This window comes from Cotesia typhae, unplaced genomic scaffold (genome assembly GCF_013202065.1).
Source record: "Cotesia typhae breed Kobodo isofemale line unplaced genomic scaffold, CoteBio_Ctyphae scaffold_152, whole genome shotgun sequence".
NCBI classification, from domain to species: Eukaryota; Metazoa; Arthropoda; class Insecta; order Hymenoptera; family Braconidae; genus Cotesia; species Cotesia typhae.
Window position 1 is genome coordinate 6,742,012 of NW_027423776.1, and position 22,058 is coordinate 6,764,069.

A 22,058-nucleotide genomic window follows, 5' to 3' on the forward strand; every position below is an offset into this window, starting at 1 on the left:
ATTTTTAATAATTTTAAATAGAAATTATAAAGATAATTGATAATAATCAAGTAATACGCGTAATAAAAAGCATGAACTACTATTATAAAATATCATATAAAAAAAAATCAAATTAAATTTGAAAAAAAACTTGTAACCTCAAAAAACGATTCTGCTTACGGTATATACACACTCGGTAGTCTGGCTTGAGAACGGAACTTGGCGCCAGATTCTACCGAATCTGTTGATCAAGACAAACTGCCTATCTTGTTAATTATAATTATATTGCATTTTTTTTTTTTTTTTTTTTTTTTTTTAATGAAATATATTGCACTATGAATAACGCGACAATAAAAAATTTCTCATTAGAGTTTACTTTAATTATATACTAATTTAAAAAAAAAAATATGTTGTATACTTTAGCTGGTATTTGCTCTTATGGAAACTGTTACGCGTAATTGGAAAGTTAAAAATAATGCTAAGTTCACTCGAGCCAGTTTGTCATGATCGATTAATTAAACTACAACCGAGAGAGCAAGATGAAAAATAAGGCGAATGAATAAATGTAAGGAAGGAATATTAATGGTGTACTTAATGTTTTAATAAACTATTTTTGAATTTTTTTTTTTTTTTTTAGTATTTGACAAGGTTAATAGCCAAGGAGCAATCGGTGTATAAGTACACTCAGTGGACGTAATTAAGAGTAAGTAAGGTTGAACCAAACGTCGATTATAGAAAATATATGTATAATAATTAACTACCAGACAAGAGTATTTGAATATACTGAGTAATGAGTATCTTGATGATACATTGAAGTAGAGAAGAGTAAGTATCATTAATGATCGGCTCATACCCGGTTTCTCGACGTCTTGCTCAACGACGAGAGGGATAATTTAGTTGGTGGATATTTATGGTTAATAATAATATGATTGATCTGATTGACTGATCTGATCACTAATGAAAACACGAGGGGGACAGCGCTCGTGGCTTTGACAAGGCCCCCTTGGCTGCTTGGAATATTTACCGCACTCTTTACCTGCAGTCCCCATATTGAGAATGCTGATTTCCCCGAAGTATGAGCCGGCTTTTAGTGTTGCCAGCACAGTTTTCCCGTTGTCTGCTACCACTTGCAGTCGTCCGCGATTTACTATGTACATTTCCTTGCCTACCTCACCTGCAACAAGTGATTTATAAAATTTTACATCATCATCTTCTTTAAACTCTTATATTTATTTAACTAATCCCGGTAAATTAATTTTATTGCATGAGGTAATAATTTTATAAAATTGCTATTATTATTCAAGTTGGTTATTTTTAAAACTTAATATTAAATGATGCATCGTACTCATTTTTATAAAATACATAATTAAGTTTGAAGAAGACATTTCAATTTTAAAAAGCAATTCACTTAATCAAAAAAATCAAAAGTCAAGTCGCTTTTTAATGCAAGACTGTCAATTTTATAATTTAGTTATTAATTACACCGTAAAAATATTTCTTCTCAAAAAAATAACTTTCTCAAGCCAATAAATTATTCGTTTCATAACTTTGAATGACATAAACTTCATTTATTTATGTCTATAAATGATAAATTACCTGTTTATAAATTTTCCAATTTTAAACTTTAAATTATTTATTTTTTCTGAATAAATAATAAATAAATTACTAAAAAATGTTTTTATTATAAAAACGGTACTTTATTTTTTAAAATACTTTTCTCTTCGGTAAAGTAATTCAGTCAGATAACTATAAAACATTTTATCATCACGAGAAAAAATTTTTTTCTGTAACCATATCTTCATTTGATATGATTAAAATTTTAATTACTATAAATATTTATAGATAAAAATTTTAATTTACCTTTTCGACATATATAATCTCCCGGTGAAAATAGAACAGGTCTTAATCTAAGCACTAACTCACACAGAAAGCCAGCCTCTGTATTTTGAAATATTTCAACCCTCCTGAGCGTATCTAGGTGAACATTTATCGCTATTTCCGCCTTTAGTTTATCTGAAAATCACCAATATTCAAACTTTACTTATTACATTATACTATAAATTATACATAACATGTTGTATATATTCTGCCAAAAGCAATTAATGATTAGCACGAAGCGTTAGATATCGAGGATTAGAGTTACTCGATTAGTGTCTCTCGTATCTATTATACTATATATATACATATATATATTTACATAAATACACATATCTATAAATGCACAAATTTATATAGACATATAGTAATTTTAATTTAAATATACAAGTTTACTGTGTTCCCAAGTAGTCTTACGGCTAAGTAAAATTATTCTCAGAGCACCACAAAGTTGTGACTACTCAGTTAAACTATTAATTTTGTAGACGGAGTTTGTGGTGATGCATTTGAAGTGTCGATCTACAGCTGGTATACATCAGTAACATTGATTCAAAACACATCGATGTATATAAAGACACAAGGCACAAGACATCGACACTATCACACTTTAAGTAACTATCTAAGTGCTTAGTTAAGTGTCGGTTTGATTAACTTACCAGGCAGACAACTCACAGCCTTCTCCTCGTCTGAACACTTTTGCGTCAGCCATAAATAGTCAAACCATTTTATCACTTTGATTTGCAGATGATTTGGCACTCGGCGCATCCGCATATAAGTCTTAACTCCATCCAATTTCGCTAAAACATGCAAATTCACTGTTAACTTTAATCCTCTCAATTAAATAAGTCGCAAAATAAAATTGAGTTTAAGCAAGTACCTGATCACTGAATCTATATAATTAAAAGAATAAGCTAAATTTTGTGACCAGTGTATTTAAATGATAAAATGGGTTTTTATAATTAAATTTGGCATCGTTGGAAAGATCTTAACCTGGAATTGTGCCTTTTCAAGGTTTCATATCATTGTCACCAATAGTCAATTTATTATGATAATTATTTAGGCTGCATTCAAAAATTCTCCGTCTCTAGATACATGATCAAGAAATGACCTTGTATCTGGTAAACCATTGACATTTTTGAAGATATAAGCTCACCCTGACATTACACTCATCGAGACCTTTTATTTGAGTATCCACATCAATTTTTCATATATTTATATATATTATACATATGTATATATGAAAAATATATCAAAAATGCATGTTGGTACTCAAATGAAAGCTCTTGATGAGTGTAACATCGGGATGAGTTTATATCTTAAAAAATGTCAATAGTTAAGAAATTACAGTGCGATTTAACAAAAGTCATTATTTAATAAAGCAAAATTTTATTTATTTATAGTTCATAATTTACGGCAGTCACATAGTGACTGCAAGGTTGCTGTCAATTTTTTAAATTTTTACAACAAATCAATTACCATAAAAAAACTGCTTTAAAAAATTTCCAGTAATAATTTTTTTTTAATTTTCACATGTTGAATTTTTTATTAAAATTTTTTTAACAACAATTTTATTGCTATAAAATTATAAAAAAATTTTCTATTGTCTTTCAGCGTCAGTTTTATTTTCAAAGCTGAATATATTATATATAATACTGAAGTAAGCTGACAGTTGTCAATTTTATAAAATTTTTATAAAAAATCAATTACAAAAAAAAAAATTTTTTTTTAATTTCCATCTATGTAATTTTAAAAAAATAATTTAATTGCAAAATTACAAAAAAGTTTCTAATGTCAGTTAATTTCAATATTTTGAATATATTTGTAAATTTTAAATTCTAGGAATCTGAATTGATGCGTGAAATAATGTACATCAAGCGAATATAAAATACTGACAGTGAAGAAATTAGAAGTAAAGTAAAATCTTGTTCCCGTTTATTTGGACTTTAAGATGACTTGAAATTTATCGTACGTACATTTTTCCTCAGAATTTCGATTTATAATAATAGTCTAGTTACTTTATTCTGTAATTTTTTTTAGATTTTGGAAATGTAAGCTTAAGTACAAGTGCAAGTACGAGCATGTAGTAAACAGTACATGAAGCAAAGTGGAATTTAAAAGTAAAAGGCACTTGGAGATGTTCCTGAAGACGACGGAGTACAAATTGTTTGCTAAATATTCATCGGTACTTGGTAGAAACAGCCTCTACGACTTAATTCTTGCTATTCACATTTTTGGGATACATGTTACAGCAAGTACATACGTTATGGATTATGGCGTAACAAGAACAACTTCCGTAGTACCACCTACTAGGAGAGCATAGGTGTATGTATGCATTAAGAGCAAGTATATATATATATATATATATATATATATATATATATATATATATATATAGAAAAGCGAGTAAGTAAAGAAAATAAAATAAGAATAAAAGCGGAAAACAAGTTGGATAAAGTAAAGTCGTTAGCAATATCATAATTTTGGTGTTAGTTTCTTGCAACCAGAAGAAAGACAAGACTCGGTGAACTTGTTGGTAGTAACAAAAACGCTTAACGTATGTACTCTATTGGGTAGTTTCAAAACCAAAGAGCTTTTCGAGTAATACTTAATCCCAATACTTTTTATTACTAAGATTGTTAGAGCTAACGGTTTTATTTCAGTCGTTAAATTCTCGGGTGTAGATATATTGCTTAGATCTGAAAAGCTTTCACCGTATATTTATACTTTTTTAATAAATATTAAAAAGAACGAACTGAAATGGACGGCTGATATCTGACGGTAGATGGTTGATGCGTATGAACCTGTTTTATGGATCATTATATAAAGAATTTAACCATAACCGTAGTATACCATTACTTTGACAGTTTCAGGCTCAGATGACGAGCTTTTATAATCGGCGTTATGAGTCGAGAAACGATAAATTATTTCGCAAAGTCGGTTTATGTACATTATTATACTCTGGCAACATTACACTATATAGGCACATTCTCGCACGGTTGATGTGCATTTCGAGTTTAAATTTCGAGCTTTAGGGTGAACCGAGATACGACACAACACCCCCGTATTATATAGCTCAGTGAGTTCAATTTAGATTTAAATTTAACGCGATACTGTTTCCGCGTTCGTCACCCTTTTTGAAGCTTCGATGAACTTGATCTCTGTCTGCTGCGTTATAATTATTAAATTACAAGCAAATATCACCTCTTCAATGCGAAACGTCATATAATTTTCTCAGTTTACTGGTAATTATCTCAAGATCTTAACAGAAAACAGTTATTTAACTTCAAACAACCGTTTAATCTTATCTTCAGTGTTCCAAAAATAAACAAATTATAATTTTACATTTTTTTTTTTTTTTTTTTTTAAATATTTATTCAAAGTTATTCAGCCACGATTTGCCGAAAAAATGTCGAATCCCTCTGGGATTAAAGGCGTGATATATTTTAACTGAACATCGTGTGTTGGATTTTATCATAAACAACCGGTGTTTCGCTTTAAAAATTATTTTTTCATTATAACATTTATCTCGAATTATCTGATGCGATTAAAAAAAAATCATGTTTTTAAAATAGCGATACATTATTTATAAAAATAAATAATTAATTCAGAATTTAAATAATTTTTTAACATCTAAAGTTTAAATAAAATTATTTAAAAAATTTCATATATTAATTTATTAATATCGATTATAAAATTATCTACTTGTAAAATAATTATAATAAAAATTGTTTCGTCTTGATTCAAGACAAAAAAATTCTTGAAAATAATTTTTTTTGGCTCAAGATTTATTTTTTTAAATAAAGTTAATTTTTTTTTATCAGTATACAGAAAAAAAAAATTAATTTGAATAAAAAAAATAATTTTGAAAAATTTTATTGTCTTCAATCAAGACGAAAAATTCTTGAATCAAATTAAATTAAGAATTTTTCTACTCAAATCAAAAAGATGAAGTTCTTCAAAATTATTCACTTGATCCAAGTTAATTTTTTTTCTGCGTGATAAAAAAAAATTTATATATATTTAACAATGCATTAATACAATATTCAAGTACCAGATAAGGTATGACGAATACCAAAAACCGTAGCTGTAAATAATATCAAGGTTTGGGGGTAGTTACGCGGCGCCTCAGGGTCGATGTACCTCTCTCACGAGAGTTTGCGTTTTACGGATATTTCACGAGATATATCTCGAAATTATCCTGGATAGAAGTACTACGTAGCAGGGGATTGCTATCCGCAAGTTGCCTCAAGCTATTTCTTTTCCTTATATTATTCTACCTCTAGCTCTTCTCATCCTCACGGCAGCCCCATTTCACCCCGTCTCCCTTATTCCACAACTTTTCTAGTCTTGCTCCGACGGAAACGAGACATATTCTTTCCCGCATCTTCGCGGGATTACCTCTACCAATTTTAAAATGTTTTATTTTTAATGCCTCACTCTTTACCCCGGCACAAAGACCCGACTTGCCGGTATGTATGATACTATTTCCTTGCGCTTCTTTAAAATCCGATTCTCCATCTTTTTACTCAACATATCATATATAATTCAGACGTTGATTTATAACTCTTCTTCTATAATTCATCTGACAACTTATTGTTCTCATTTGTTCAATACATCGTTCACTTTTCACAATTCCCGATCTATACATCTATACATTCATCCACACACATCACATAATATACAACATACAATATATAATATATAACTTGGTTGTTACATAACATCAGTTAACATCTAGTCGATCGATTTTCATTTACAATTTTTTATTAATACACCCACTACCATCATCGATATTGTAGTCGATATCAATTTATAACAACTTTGACGTTGTATTGAATTAAAAAATAATCAACAACAGTAATTACATTACATGTACTATAAATTGTGCTTCTCTTACCCTCAAAAATTTTTTTTATTAAAAATTTTATTTTTGACTTATTGATTAAGAATTAAGTTTCATATTTGTTATTTAATTATAATTTCAATCTTTCTTCTTAATAATTAAAATCAATTGATCATATTTCATTCTCTGAGTAGTTTTTTATTTTCCTTTTTTTAATTTTTTTAATCTATGAAAAAGTGCTAATTAAGTAATTTTATACTTTGACAAAGTTTCAGATTTCATTAATTATTGCCAATAGTCGCTATCAATTTCACTGCGTCTTGTTTTTCACCGACAAGATTTTTTTCAAGCATCAGAAAAAAAAATTTCTCCAGACTGGAAGATAATGATGTGATAATCGTTGATAATAATCGAAAAAACTCAGCTTCTTATAAACTTTTGTCAAACAAAAAAAAAAAAAAAAAAAACTCTTATTGTTTGTACAGCTTGGATAAATAATAAAAATTAAATTGAATAATATGTTTACTTTGTCAACCTCTAGAGATAGTTTTTATTTGTAATTGTAAGATAAAATTTATCTGAGTTATATTTATCCAGTTAGTAATAAATCGTAAAGCAGTTAGAAAGTAATATAACGACGGGCCAGGTTTATCCGAAATTAGGGTAGATTTCGTAGTAATTGACTTAGCAATATTGAGAATTAAATTTGTATAAAAATATACGTCAGAAATTTAATGTCGGATTTTATTTTTATATTTTAAAATTGCGGAAATAAATGGTTTTGATTTTAATATTTAGTAGTGTGTAACCACAATTTTGTATTTCTTATTTAAATAACAAGGGTAAACTTTTGTAGGCATCTTTTGAATTTTATAAATCACCAAGGGAAAAGTGAACAGAAATGACCGGTTAATATTTTTCTAGGGGATCAAATCTTATTTTATATACAATAAAATCGTAAGCTGAATTTTATATGAACATTTGTATGATATACTAAAACGCCGAAGGCCGACAAAGTTTAATCTTATTTATGCAAAGAATCTCGTTTTAAAATAATTGTTTAATTTATGTTGTTTCGTTTTCAAAATTTCAGCAATGACAAACATTAATAAAAAATATTATTTAAAAAAAAAAAAAAAAAAAAAAAAAAAAAAAAACATGAAAAGGCCAAAGTTACTCGAAATCTTTTCAATGATCTCAAATTTAAATATTTTTAATAAAAAAAAAAAAAAATTGCAAAAAGTAACTTTTAAATATTAATATGCAGTGCTCGGTTTTTAAGATAATATTTTTGTTACCTACAAAAAAAAAAAAAAAGCTTACTTTTTTTAGGTAAGCTTACGTACAGCAGCACATACCTTGAAATTCTTTCCGCGCTGCACTGACAGACGTTACTATATTGGCGACATGACCGAGGACTGTGGCAAAAAGCAACAAACCAAACAGTAGCTGTCCGATGACAAACAAATACTCGCTTTTGCTCCGTGGTCTGTAACATTAACGTCAATAAAAATACATGACTAATAGAATAAAAAGAAATAAAATTTGATGCTTATAGAATGGAGTAAAGGGATCCAAGTTGTAGAAACTAGTCGTTAGTGAAAATAATGTAGACATATAGGCTATGGGTACCTCGGCAAATCGCCTATTGTTGTCAAGGCGAGAGTGCACCAGTAGTAACTTTGTAAGTACTGTTTCACAACATCTGCATTCTCCGAGTCATTGTATACCCAGTTTTTGCTCCCGAAACCGTGGTTCTTATAAATAATATGATAGAGGCACCCGTTCCAGTGAAATATCACCAGTAAGTAATGAATCAAGGATGTTGAACGAAATAAATTCGGATAATTGGTATGTCGCTCTGTACGATCCATGAACGCCCAGAATCTAATAACAAAAAATAGATTTTATTTTATAAAATAACACTGACATTAATTTTTAGATTTTCTATAAATTTTTCTATCTAAAATTGAATGTAATAATAATAAATTTTATATTAAATTTTTCGGTGGCTGTATATAAAATTTTGGTGCACCAATTTTAAATTGTGAATGAACTTGAAGCAGAGTTAAGACCTTTAACTTAATTTAAAACAATAAAACGGATTTATTGAAACGTATTAAGCTTTTTATTTTAAAAGAGTTTATAGCATCAAAATGTTTTTCTTGGCAATTTTGTTTTGTAGCATTGTTCTGGGATTTATCTCTTCAATTACGAGCGAAAATAAAACAAAGCATATTTGTTTTCTTTTTTTTTTTTTTTCTCGTCCTTATAAAGAATTTTTTTATTCTTGTGAAATTAGCTGAACAAAAAATTCCGCTACATGAGGATTGAGAACTATCATTAATTGAATTCCAAATTTCATACGCTCCAACATAACTTGAAAAACAAATGAAATATATTTAAAATTTTATCAGGCACCGCGTGTATTCACAATGAACTTTAAATGCTCAAGTTTTTGTTTTAGGTAATTAAAAGTTGAGCCCTCATCAGTTGCTAATTTTATTTGTAAAACTGGGCTGTAAACTTTATTTAAAAAAAAAGTTATGTTGTATTCAAGTATAATCATTAAAAATATTATTTTATAAAATATGATGGAATTCCAAATGATTGTTTAATATAATGAGAATTATTAAAATCCAGAGTCTATTATTCGTAAAAAATTTATAAAAAAAGTAAAGTTATTTTCTAACGAGTAAATCAATAGATAAAAAAGTTACCTATAAATTTTAACAAGCCTAAAACTTCGGAGTATACTGTTGAATCCTATAGATAAGTATAAAAAGTCGAGGGGTAGCAGGCACAGGCAGTCAATATAAAATGTTGTAGTGTTCATGTAGTGACTTCTTAATTTAGTAGCGTCAGTTTGCAGCACCCCGTCTTCGAGATAACCCGTACGAAAATGAAATACAATATCCACGAGATAAAGAAAATCTGAAAAGTAGTCGAGGCAAAACCACACTACCAGCGTTTCACCTGGGAAAAAAAAAAATAAATAAATAAATAAATAAAAAAATAAAAAAGAAGAAATGATGATAAGTATAAAGTATAAAAAGTTGATGATGAGATGACGGAATGAAATGTCGGATTAGATAGCTCAGAAAGCTCCGAGATGATAAAGCTATTGAGCATGATTGCCGGCTTAGATGACTAACCATTTATTTCCTGGAAGGCAAACCTATAGATGATGACCCAGAAGTTGTAGAGAAAAGCCAAAGAGACCACCATCGACCAGTAATAACATAATCGTCCCGCGGGATCAAAGACAAATGACCAATTAGGTGCGCCGGTTCTAAAACCTCGTTGGCCAGGTTGCCCCGGGTATCCTCGGCTCCCTCTTTGTTGTTGCTGTTGTTGCGCCGTATATCTTCTGTAAAGTTTTAAGCGAAACTTTAATTTATATTCTTCGGAAGACTAACTCCTAATTCTTAATTCTCAACTCTTAACTCTTAACTATTCTCTACTGATTACATAATAAATATTTCTATAAATTACCGCTAAGGTTACTGCTAAAAATACCCAGATAATTTATAAACAACTCACGTTTCAGTGCCATTGCAGCTGCTGTTACCATTCAGATGATTCGTGGAGGCCAAACTGCGCAGGTGGGACGCGTCCCGCGACGAGCTCAGACTCACGACATTTGGAAATTTTAACTTACCCCGCAGCTGATCCTTTCTTCTTGACTTACGACTCAAGTCTAGCTCACTCGCACCACGAGTTACGTACCCCCCGTGCAGGGAGTCTCGGGAGGAGCCAAAGTATCTCTGCGAAACAGAGTAAATCTACGAAATATGTTTTATTAGATGTATGCTAAATTAAAAAAATTATTTATCATTAAAATAATAATAATTATTATTTTTTAAAGTTAAAAAAAATCAATATTTAATAAAACTTTAATACTTCAACAAGTTTTTAGAGTTTTCATGTACAAAAATGACATTTTTTCATATAATAAATTTGATAGCAATTTTTACGATAACTTTTTTCATAAAATATATAGTCTGTTTTTATTAACCTCAAAAGACACATTGAAGGTTCACCATTTCAGATCATAAAATGCTTATCCAGAAAAAACTATTGAATATTTTAATATCAAACTTTAACGGGGATATTCTGTCAAGTTTTTCTTCGAACAAGAATTAAGTTTTTAAGGTCATACTACCCTCGGTTGGAGATTTACCGCTCAGGATTTTATGAAATTTGATATTTTTTGTCAACTATAGTAAGACTATATATAAGCTTGCTAAATTTTTTGAAAGCTCAAAAGAATCAGTAAAAAAAATATTGAGTTTTTAAAGATTGTCTTATGAGATATTACAGTTTTTATTTAATTTTACAAAAAGTTAAAATAAATTTTTCCGTATTTTTTTAAAAAAAAAATAAATCTGCTGATTTCAGTATCGTAATCAAATAAGGCTCTGATGTATAAATAATTTAACACTTGAGATATCTGTAGTACTACCTAAGAAAAAAAAAAAAAAAAAAAAACCAAAATTAAACACAAATAAAAAAAAAATTTTTTGTAACCAATGAAACAAACCTGCTGCTCCTGATGGCGGCCTCTCGAGTCTTTTGACTGTTGATGCTGCTGGTAATGATGTTGATTATAATACCGCTGGTTGGAGGATTTTCCAACCAGCCGATCGAAGCCAGTGTCGAACAAGCTCTGCTTGGACCTCGATACCGTGCTCTCGACACTCTTGGTGTCTTCCTCGACCCTGAGTCTGATGTCCGGTGTTCGGGCATTATTCCCGGTCCGCTTATCGCCGTCTCCATAGCCGCCGATCAGACCCGGATAACTGCCGGTCGATGCTTGACCTAAGAGACATTTACAGCAATGATAATTTGTGTCGGTATTCTGTGGATGGTGTCCAACCGGATATCGAACGGTAATCACCCAGAAGATTCGGCCTAATTTGCCTAAACACCCCACTGAATTTACTTTACATTGATTTACTGTTCTAGTACAACAATCGACTCTATATAATCGAATTTGTCAATCTGCTTCTGGTGATCTCTCCCTGCAATACTATCCGCATAAACTGTAACTGGTTACTGGTTACTATAAACTATAAACTCTTGATATCCTTCATCATTCATTTACAGAGATACATTCAAAAAAGTTAAAAAATATTTCCAACGTTCGGCTTACTCGTTTCAACTTTATTTTATTTTATTTCTGTTTTATTTAACGAGTAAAACCTCGGGGTTGACGCGAGTGAAATCAAACCGATCGCTAGGCCGATATAACACCAAAAAGCAGAGAGCACAAAAATTTTTAGAACCATACTATACTAGTTACTGATTCTGTATAAAATAACATTCGATAACTGGCAAATGGCCAATAGCATTGAACAATCTCACTGTGGGATCCATCGATAAAGGCAGGCCTATATTTTTGGGCACCATTCCAGCCTGCATAGTACATAGTACAAGCTACTGGTATAGTATTGACTTTGTTATATCGCTAGCTGGTGCATATACTGATCCCACTGCCGGCGAACCAAAGTTAAACCATCGATCAGTAGTATACGGGAATGCATTTAGCATTTATGCCAGTAGAGTTTAATTTACCAAACAAATAAGACCGGCGACTCCAGCTTCGGCAAGATAAGCTCTGCCAGTATATAAATTTGTATTATTATGGTAGATGTGGACTTTGCTCAAGAACTGACCTCTGAGTGATGTGTAATTTTTTGGAAGAACTCGGAATTTTAAGGAACTAATGTTTAAGCAAATTTCGAGGGTTTAGTTGGCAAAAATTTATTTAATTTTGAAGAAATAATCTATTTTGTTTGGTTCATTATTTGATAATTTAAAAAATATATTTTTTAAGATGAGAAGGTGATTTGTGGAAAATAAACTTGAAGTTATACGCAGAAAATATAAAATAGTTACTTGGTACAAGTTACTACCGTGTCACAGGATTTTAAATTATTTAGTGCTTTTAAATAAATATAATGCGTGTTTTTTAGTTTTTTTTTTTTAACTATTATTTATGAAATAAAATAAAAAAATTGTCAAATTAAATTTTCACACAGGTGGTATAGAAGAAGAGTAAGAAAATGGTAAATTATTATTATTTTTTTTTTTTTTGTATTGAAGAAATTTCAAGAGGCGTTCCCATCTATTACAGGTTCACGAATTTTTTCTAAACTAAGATAAATTTTAGAAAAGACGCTCTGCTACGCAATATATTATTTATCTATTTTCTAGGAGAGAATTTTCTTTAAATTTTAATTTATTTAAAAAAAATTCATGAATTTACAATAGCTTTTCTGTTGCAAATGCAACAAAAATAGTGCGGTTTCTCTTAAAGAGTGCAAGGAAAGAAAAAGATAGGAACCGTTCTTAAGAACTTTATAAAAAACTATTCGAATAATATATATATATATAGTAATAAATGAACAATTACCCTATAAAAATTTTTAAATTCCCTATCTAATAGCTTGTAAAAGAAGCAGCGCGAGTAAGTGAGAAAGGAACCAATAGCATGAACTAAACCTTGGGAAAGATCTACCTTAAATTAAAATTTAATCTTTATAGAATTTAAAACCTACCCTAGATAAATGGACTCGAAACTTTTTAATTGATTGTATGTATATATTTCGCGGTAACAATGGAACTTTTTCATGTTCAAGATAATGAAATTATATCAGAGCCGTATGATTCTATGAATGATATTCGCAATGGACTACCGTGTGTGTGCGGCATTGTGATATAATAACTGAGTTGAATTTTTGAGTATCAATTTATCAAAATTTACTGTAACAATAAGTGAGTATTTAAAATTCAAAAGAGTGCTTGTTAGTTTAAAAACAAAAAAAAATTTACTTTTGAATCTAAATAATGAGGAATTTACGAAAATAAACTTTTTACTCAAACTCAGGAAATTATCCCTTTGATTTAGAAGATAAATTATTTCAAAGGTTTTCATGTGAATAACATATAGAAATGTCGAGTATAAACTTGAATTAAGCTTTCAAAGACAAAAAAAAAGAATGTAAAGAGTTTTTAAATCTAGATTAATATTATTTTTATGAAATAAACTCGTCAAAAACGTGGTCAGCGTTATTATTTAGCAAAAAATGATCAAATAGACGGAAATGTAAATTTATTTAGAAACTGCGGTTTGATGAAAACCTTTATTAAAAATAAACAGCTGGCGGCAATTTAAATTAAAGAATTTCGTTATAAAGTTTAGACACTGTAAATTTTTTTTAATAAAAAAAAATTCTTGGGTCTGACTGAAGTAATTGATGTTTCCCTTATGCTTCGACATAATGTCGGATTGAACCGCGACCTTACTCCTGACCTTAACATTTATCACACTGATTTTTCTTGACTTTAAATCTTGACATTTTAAGACTAAGCTAGCTATCAAAAAATTGAATTTTTTTTTGCTAAATTTAATATTAAATAATTAATTTTTAATTCAAAAATGAATAATTTTGTATTTTGCAAATAGATAAAATTTTTTAATAAAAATATGTTTTTTTTTGTTCCTGTAATTTGACTATTGAATTTTTTAAAATTATCGTTTAACATCAGTAATTTTAATAAATTTTCAATAAACAATAATATTTTCAAAAGTGAAAAAAATTTTTAAATATTAAAAAAAAAATTCCTAACATTTAATAAATTAATTAATTTTCTCTTTAAATTTATCAACAGTAAATAAAATAATTTGCTGAAAATTTTGTCTAACATTAAATCGAAATGATAATAAACTCAAACTACTAACAAAATAGATTAAAGGTAAATTCTAATTCAAAGTACACTAAAATGTTTTATATACGTCCACCGATATAATGTATTTATATATACAACTAGATAAATACAAAGTAGAGAGCAACTTTCAATACTCTCATCTCGGTTTAGACAGAATCGAGTTGTCGTTTAATTGGATCAGCCTCTGTCACCCGGATGTGCCGAGAAGCAGAACGATGTTTCCAGTTTAGTCACCGGGGCTCAACTAAGGAAATTCAGTTAAATACAAAATGTTGCTTTTGCGCTTGATGATTATTTGTTACGGTAACTCGATAAGCATAACCAAACGTGAATTTACAATCTCCATAAAAATTAACATTTGAATTAAAATAACAAAAACAATTGTTGCAATAATAGTACAGTATAAATAATAATAAACACACAAGAGAAACACAATAGTAAAATAAATAAATAAATAAATAAATAATGAAGTGACTCACCAGCAGTGGTAGCAGAACTTCGCGCGATGGAAGATATCGCGGATGCTGGAGCAACAGGAGTCGAAATAGCCGCTGGCGGCACCGTTGTTGCAATACTGTACAACGTTTGTCCACTCCCGTATTTGTTCCCAGAGTAATGACAGGGCGTAGTTGGGGTCGCAGCACCCCCGACCACCGATATCTCGTCAAGCTCGTGACCGCTGTCGTAATAACAGAGTCGCGTGGCACTAGTGCTTCCAGCTCCAGAATTATCAACACCACGGACAACAAAACAGTCGTTTTTACCAAGGTGTCCTCCTGGTGTTTGTCCGCTGGCACTACCACCGTTACGGCCCCTCAGCGACTGCACGAGCCGCTTGGCGCCCGAAGACATTCCACGGAGGTAATCCAGCCTTCCGATCGTCGTCGGCGCAGCCGCCAATGTAGCCGCGTCTCTCCACGTGTGATTATCCTCTGACAAATTACTATTATTTAAATAATTACACTTTACTTTCTCGATATTATTGTTATAATCATCATCATTATCATCACCATCATATACAAACGGTAATAATAATTTAGTGGCGGAAGAACGGCCGACGGAAGCAGCTTGCTCGAGTGCCGCTTCCTCACTGCAATCCTCCCAAAAACCCATTCATTTCATCATAATCGTAATTTATAATTCCAAGTGTAATTACTTTTATAATTTATTATTTATTATTTTAATAATTTATTAATATTGAGTCATACTTGGTTGCGTCTTTAGTTACCAATAATTAAGTATTATCAATTAATAAAGTTGAAACTTGAACAAGTCTGTTGGTTGTTGAGATAATACAATAATTTTGGCCATTTAAACCCTGTCTTTTGACGCGAACATGTCCAACCAGGATTGGACAATGCGCGCGACCGGATGTCACCGCACGAGCCACAACTTGCCCTCAATCATTTTACGTGTCAGCGCTTCACGAATCGTTATACCTGATGCACCAGCTTTTCCTTCTGTATTTCTTGGTTTTTTTTTCTGTAAATGTGACCACTGGTCCTACCACCACCACCACTACAACTTGTTTGACAAAAAATAATATTTTATCCAGTTCAACCACCCGGCCGCTTCCTCTTCTTCCTCCTCCCACGTTCCCGTCCACTTACACCTTTTCTTCATCGGCTTCTGCCTTTGTCGCGAACAACTCCCTCAAGCAACAAGTGTCTCTGATCTACGACCAACTCATTTCCCATGCGTTGTGATGCTAGGGTATCCGCGGTAGTTTGATCTTCTCCGCCTTAAAATCACCGATGACAACCCTTCATCTGAAAAATAATTATGTGTTAATAAAAATTTTATTTTAAGTTTAATAATTATCAGACTAATTGGTACTTTAAATTATAAAATTCAGAGCAATTGCTTTGGCTAACAACTTCCTTGGCTTTAAAAAAAAAAAAAAAAAGCCACCCTGCAACCGGAAATAAAAAAAATATGCTTTTTATAAATATATAAACCTATTAAATTACTAAATTGTAAATAAAATAAAAAATAATTTAAGAGTTTAAAATTTGATCTGTTTTTTTCATTTGAAAGTTATGCAAGAAAATGGTATTTAAAATAACTCTGTTGTCTTTGAAAACTGAAAATGGGTATCGCTCATAAAATACTTAATGAACTTGACTACTCATCTTTGAACTTTAAGAAAATAAAATAAATAAATACTTAAAAAAGTAAAAGTAAATAAAAGCCAATATTATCTACTAAGAGCTTATGTTTTTAAATAGTTCGTATTATATATATTTATTTCTGTGTATTTAAAAAGTAAAATAGATATTGTGGTAACATTCTTTACACATAATACAAGTCGGCTAAATAACTTTAGGTTTTCATTAAATACACAGAAACTATTGTAAAACAAAAAAGTAAAAAATAAAACTCTTTAAACTAGCTTTTATGCTCTTTTACAAAAATGGTTTGTTTCATTTCAGGATTATTTGTAGGTTAAAAGGTTGCCTTGTTAAAAATGTGAAAAATAGATATTTAAAAAAACTTTTTCAAACAGTTACATGATCTTTGTAACTCGATACTATACTGAAAAAAATTCCATAAATTTTTCTAGCTTGTAAAGGTTTAATATTTTAGTAAAAATAATTATCACTATGATGAAATAAAAAAAGCTTTGTGAAACTGATATTTTGCCACCCCCATAAATAGCAGGTGAAAAATATTTAAAAATCATTTTTCTGGGTATAGAGATTTGGAAATTTTTTTCTAGTTAAACCAATACTCGCATCTGCTAGCTTGTTCATTCAGCTTCGATGTGTATTTTTTTACTTTCTCTGCGTCTATTTTTCGGTTAGATATCCGACTTTGAATGAAAAAGGATCTTTTTGTCTTTGATCATTGATATCACAGAAACCAATGCTCGTATAGTAAATAAAAGGACTGTTTTAAACATAAATAAATGCTGTACAAGGTCTTTTCATATTTTTTTAAGAAAAAAAAACTTTTTTCCTTGACATTAATTAGAAATATATAGTTAAAAATAATTATTTTTAAAGTTTTAAATTATTATTATTATTATTAAGAGAATTTTACTTTATAATTATGATCGAATTTGAAAATTACATTTAGAATAATTATAAAAAAGATCATTCGGCAGCCGAAATAAAAATGGATTTCATTTTATTACGTATTAATCAAAATTGCAATTAGATTTTTTCAGTAAAATTTTTATTTTACTTTTTTTATTGGAAAATTTCATTCGCTTAATTTTAAGACTACACACATAATATGGTACTCAAATTAAAGCTTATTTAAAGAGCTTTTAGATGCAATTTACAGAAGTTCAATAAGTTATCCCCATTCAAAAGTTATTCGATTAAGAAAGTGATGAAAAATGAATTTTTTGAATTTTGACAATTTTGAAATTCTGGCATTACTAAATTTCTTGATCGATTAAGCTCATCTTCGAACTTGACGTCGGTATTTGTCTGCAGAATAAGTATGTTGACTTTGGTAAAGATCCGTTGTAAATTGGCAACGCTATCGTCGTGAAAAGCCGCGTTATATTTGATATATATGTATACATATATAAACTTTTGAACCATGTGTATTTTCTGACTCAGCTCGTCGAGTTAAGTCGGAATACAGCAAAATTAAAAAAAATTTCTTAATAGTTAGATTTCTATGAAATCTACTAAAAATTCTGTTTTGATTCTTTACTGATAAAAAAATTATTTTTTGAACTGTACACAGAAAAAAAATTAACTTGAATCAAGTAAATAATTTTGAAGAACTTTATTTTTTTGATTTGAGTAAAAAAATTCTTAAATTGAAAAATTTTTTGTCTTAAATCAAGACAATGAAACTTTTAAAAATTAAGTTAATTTATCTATTATTAAATAGTTTGGATCGATGAATCATCAATGAAGTTAAAACTTAATTTGACTTTCAAAATCCCAAGTTTTTTCGAGTTTGGTCGACTGATTACGACCCACAACAGCAAAGTTATTTTCCAAACTTCACCATGACAGATAGATTCATCATTAAACCTTTTCGTTCGTTTTTTTTTAATGAAACCAATAGAACAAACGAATAACCATAAAAACCGGTATCCGTATTTTAAACGGTTATTTATCGTCATGCAGACTCGTACAAAATTAGGTTCAACAAAAGGTTGTCAAGGGGCCAAATGAAAAATAGTCTCTGTCACGGAGGATCGTCGCCTTCATTCATCTGCCCTCCCAGCACAATCTCTACCCTGCCGATATTTATATCTTGATATATACGACGATATATACCTATACCTATACCTCAAAATGTATAAGAGTTTGTACTCGTGTACCCGCGTCATCCCTTGGGTCACATCCTAGTCATCGTAGTTTGTAGTCGCGTGCGGATAAAATGGTCGCAGAGAAACTAAACGCAAAGAGCCCTTACTCTTACCCTTACACGTTATTCAACGATCTCTTTCTGTTCTCCATTCTCCACTCATACTCGGTATAGTATTCTATACTCAGAGGGTAGCTCGACCGCGCCACTACACCGGGAAAAGCCAGCAACATAGCTCTCGGGTTACCATGGAGACTGAAACAACGTCCCGGTCCGAACTCCCCGCCACTCATTTTCCTCGTGCTTCGCTCTCGTGCTGGTGTACTATGCCAGTGTGCTGTACAGTAGTATTATAGAATAGAGTTGAGTTGAGCTCACGGCGATTGTATTTTCCACCACACTCTTCTCTTCTCTTCTCTTCTCTTTCTTCATAGTATAGTTAGGTACATGTATATGTATATACCGTTGATACTTTTCTATTTTGTCATCTCTTTGAGACATCCATCATTCTGAAAACTCGTTACTCGGTCGCCTTGCAAGCACAGGTACACCGTGCAATCAACAACAATACAATAATCACTGGCACAAGTCTCGGCAAACTTCAAACTATTTTATTCCTCGGAAAATTTATGTTTGCGCACTTTGTTGCTTCAGATACTTATCCTTTATCCATTAATTAGTATACAAATTTTAATAACAATTTAACATATAAATGCTCTCTGTCAGTTGTTAAACTTTTTAAGTATAACTTTTTAACAACGTGATTAATCGATCCAATTATTTTTATATTCAATTAATATCTCTTAAGGTAGTACTACTGGTTTTAGAATTGACGTTCAGAATTTTATAAAACTGAGCATATATACCGAAAAAAGGAAAATAGAAAAATTACAGTTTCAAATTGTAAGTATAACAGATTTTATAAAAATTACATTTTAAAATGTTATATTTACATTGAAAGCTTTGAAAATTAACATTCAAAGTTTTTTCTTTTTTCCGTGTAAGTACATAACAATATCTTAATTAACCACTTAAATTTTTTTAGGCTTACCGAGAACTAAAAAAAAATATTAATATTTACATATTTTTGCCTTTACCATTGATCCTTACGAAAAATCACACTTTCTTATAAAAATTAAGACAACGAGAGAAAATAATATCAAGAACATATTTAATAACAATCAATATAGTTTCAGAGAATACAAGAATATTTTTTAATAAAAAACATTCAAAATTTTATCTCTGTCTCTCTTTCTCCAACACGATTTAGTATAGAGAAATCTAGTACGTTAATCAAATAAGATTAGGTCTTGGGATTTGACCCTTGTGGTAACGGTAGTACTACTTTAAAGGAAGAATATGATTGAAAATGCTAATCTTAATTTTTTTTTAATTAAATTATAATTAATAAAACAATCTTTAAAACTGGCAGGCCGACGTGAAGTATATTCAAACATAATTAATAACACTGAAGTTGACAGATATTAAAAATTTTTTTGCAATTTTATAGCAATTAAATTATTAAAAAAAAAATTAATTAAAAAGTTTCACATGTGAAAATTAATAAAAATTACAAGTGAAAATTTTTAAAAGAATTTTTTTATTGTAATTAATTTGTTAAAAAAATTTTTTAAATTGACAGCTTCATTATTATTTAGTATTATCATAATTAATAATATCATTTAGTAGTTATTTATTAACAATACAATTTTAACCGCGAAATTTAAAAATATAAATAAAAGTTTATATTTTCTTTAGGCATTATTGGTGACTTTTTTCTACCACGTGAGCGTTAGAGTTTAACAGTTTAAAATTTAAAAACTTTTTTAATTATTAACTTTTAAATTATTAAGAATGTAATACTAAAATACAATATGTCTACATTAATTTATTTAAACAAGAACACCCGTCGCCATTTTCTGTGCCAATTAGGTCAAGTAAACGCCAAAAATAGAATTTTTAATTAAAGAGAATTTTTATATAAAGACCTTTAGGTACTACATAAAATCCCCAGTGTGAATATAATTATATATATATATATATATATATATATATATATATATATATATATATATATATATATATATATATATATATATAAATTTTTATATTAGTACTCTGGCTAATGTGTTCAATCAATTGATTTTTTCGCTTGTTATTTTTTAAACAGTTACAAGAGTAAATTAGCGTGCGGTTTAGTTTACTAGACTACAGGCGATTTTCCAGGCTTTCGGAGGTTTTAGATAAACGTAAAACACGTGCAAAACCGCGCGACAGTATATGTTATCTCTTGTAGTATATATATGTCCACATGTGATGCATATACACAGAGAAAAAGAGAAAGAAAAAAACTATAAACTTTTCTTCACACTGTATAGTTGAAACGTGTGACGTAAATCAAGAAGAAAAGCTCTCAGCTAAAATGTCAATTCTGCGGAAAATGCTGAAATTCCAAAAGTTGCCTCGACCAGCGAACGTTGACTTTTTTATATCTTTTATTATATTCTACCATTATTATTATTATCATCACTATTACTGCTATTTTTTCACTCCGAAACGTTTGGCATACTTTAATAAACCAGGAACGCTCCAGCCCGGCTACACATGGAAGTTGGGATAAAAATCCCGAGGGAATTTACAAGGCTCTATAAGTATATAAGTTAGGTCTTAGTTTTACTTTTTTAGTTTCCCTATTACCTTTTTCTCATAGACGAGCAGCACGTCAACGCGAGTCACTCGAGAAAATCAATCGATACCCGTTCGTCTTCTTAAATCAGACGACAAATTCAAGAAATCGCGGGTTATTTTTATTTCTTCTTATCAAACGCTATTTCTTCGAATAATGCAGAAACTACCAGACGTCCGATAATTTATAATACTAAATTTAGCCGACATTTTTAATTTTTTTTAAATTTATTAATTAGAACTAAAAAATATTTTTTTAAAATTGCACTTGTAGTTTTTCAAATTAAATTTTTGTAATGATTTTTTCAATTAAAAAAAAAAATATTTTTTAATTTTTAGAAGTCGGCTAACTTAATTTTTATACTGTAAAAAAAAAAAAAAGTTAGAAAATATATGACATTAAAGTTAGCTATCACTTGACAATTTTTTAATTTTCTTTAACAAAAAAATTTTTTTTTTAAAATTGCATTTTTAATTTATTAAAATTTCTACAATTCTATTTTTTTAATAATTTTTTTTTTGTTATAATTTATTTGTTAAAAAAAATTAAAATAATTGTGAAGTGACAGCTAAATTTAATGTCATAAAAAAATGACATTAAAGTTAGCTGTCACTTGACAATTTTTTAATTTTCTTTACCAAAAAAATTTGTTTTAAAAAATTA

The 22,058-nt window shown here is 29.5% G+C and overlaps 1 protein-coding gene and 1 long non-coding RNA gene across 7 annotated transcripts in view; one reads left to right on the top strand and one right to left on the bottom strand.

Moving 5' to 3' along the window:
- LOC141536538 (uncharacterized) overlaps nucleotides 1-22,058 on the bottom strand; it is a 29,578-nt gene that overhangs the window by 6,570 nt on the left and 950 nt on the right. For 4 of the 6 annotated variants that reach the window (XM_074257136.1, XM_074257138.1, XM_074257134.1 and 1 more), the window contains exons 2-11: nucleotides 14,911-16,200; nucleotides 11,241-11,518; nucleotides 10,241-10,482; nucleotides 9,853-10,067; nucleotides 9,418-9,673; nucleotides 8,330-8,584; nucleotides 8,056-8,186; nucleotides 2,511-2,651; nucleotides 1,840-1,992; nucleotides 1,004-1,153 (exon numbers count right to left, since the gene is read on the bottom strand). In XM_074257136.1, the coding sequence (XP_074113237.1) occupies nucleotides 1,004-1,153; nucleotides 1,840-1,992; nucleotides 2,511-2,651; nucleotides 8,056-8,186; nucleotides 8,330-8,584; nucleotides 9,418-9,673; nucleotides 9,853-10,067; nucleotides 10,241-10,482; nucleotides 11,241-11,518; nucleotides 14,911-15,544 (2,455 nt within the window). In that variant the 5' untranslated portion in view covers nucleotides 15,545-16,200. The remainder of the gene's footprint in view (nucleotides 1-1,003; nucleotides 1,154-1,839; nucleotides 1,993-2,510; nucleotides 2,652-8,055; nucleotides 8,187-8,329; nucleotides 8,585-9,417; nucleotides 9,674-9,852; nucleotides 10,068-10,240; nucleotides 10,483-11,240; nucleotides 11,519-14,910; nucleotides 16,201-22,058) is intronic. The other 2 variants (XM_074257137.1, XM_074257135.1) reach the window with 1 other exon arrangement.
- Nucleotides 294-10,372, top strand: LOC141536542 (uncharacterized). Its single transcript, XR_012480741.1, has 5 exons — nucleotides 294-544; nucleotides 617-682; nucleotides 3,694-3,819; nucleotides 3,892-4,176; nucleotides 10,248-10,372. It is a non-coding gene; the product is annotated as an uncharacterized LOC141536542 (long non-coding RNA).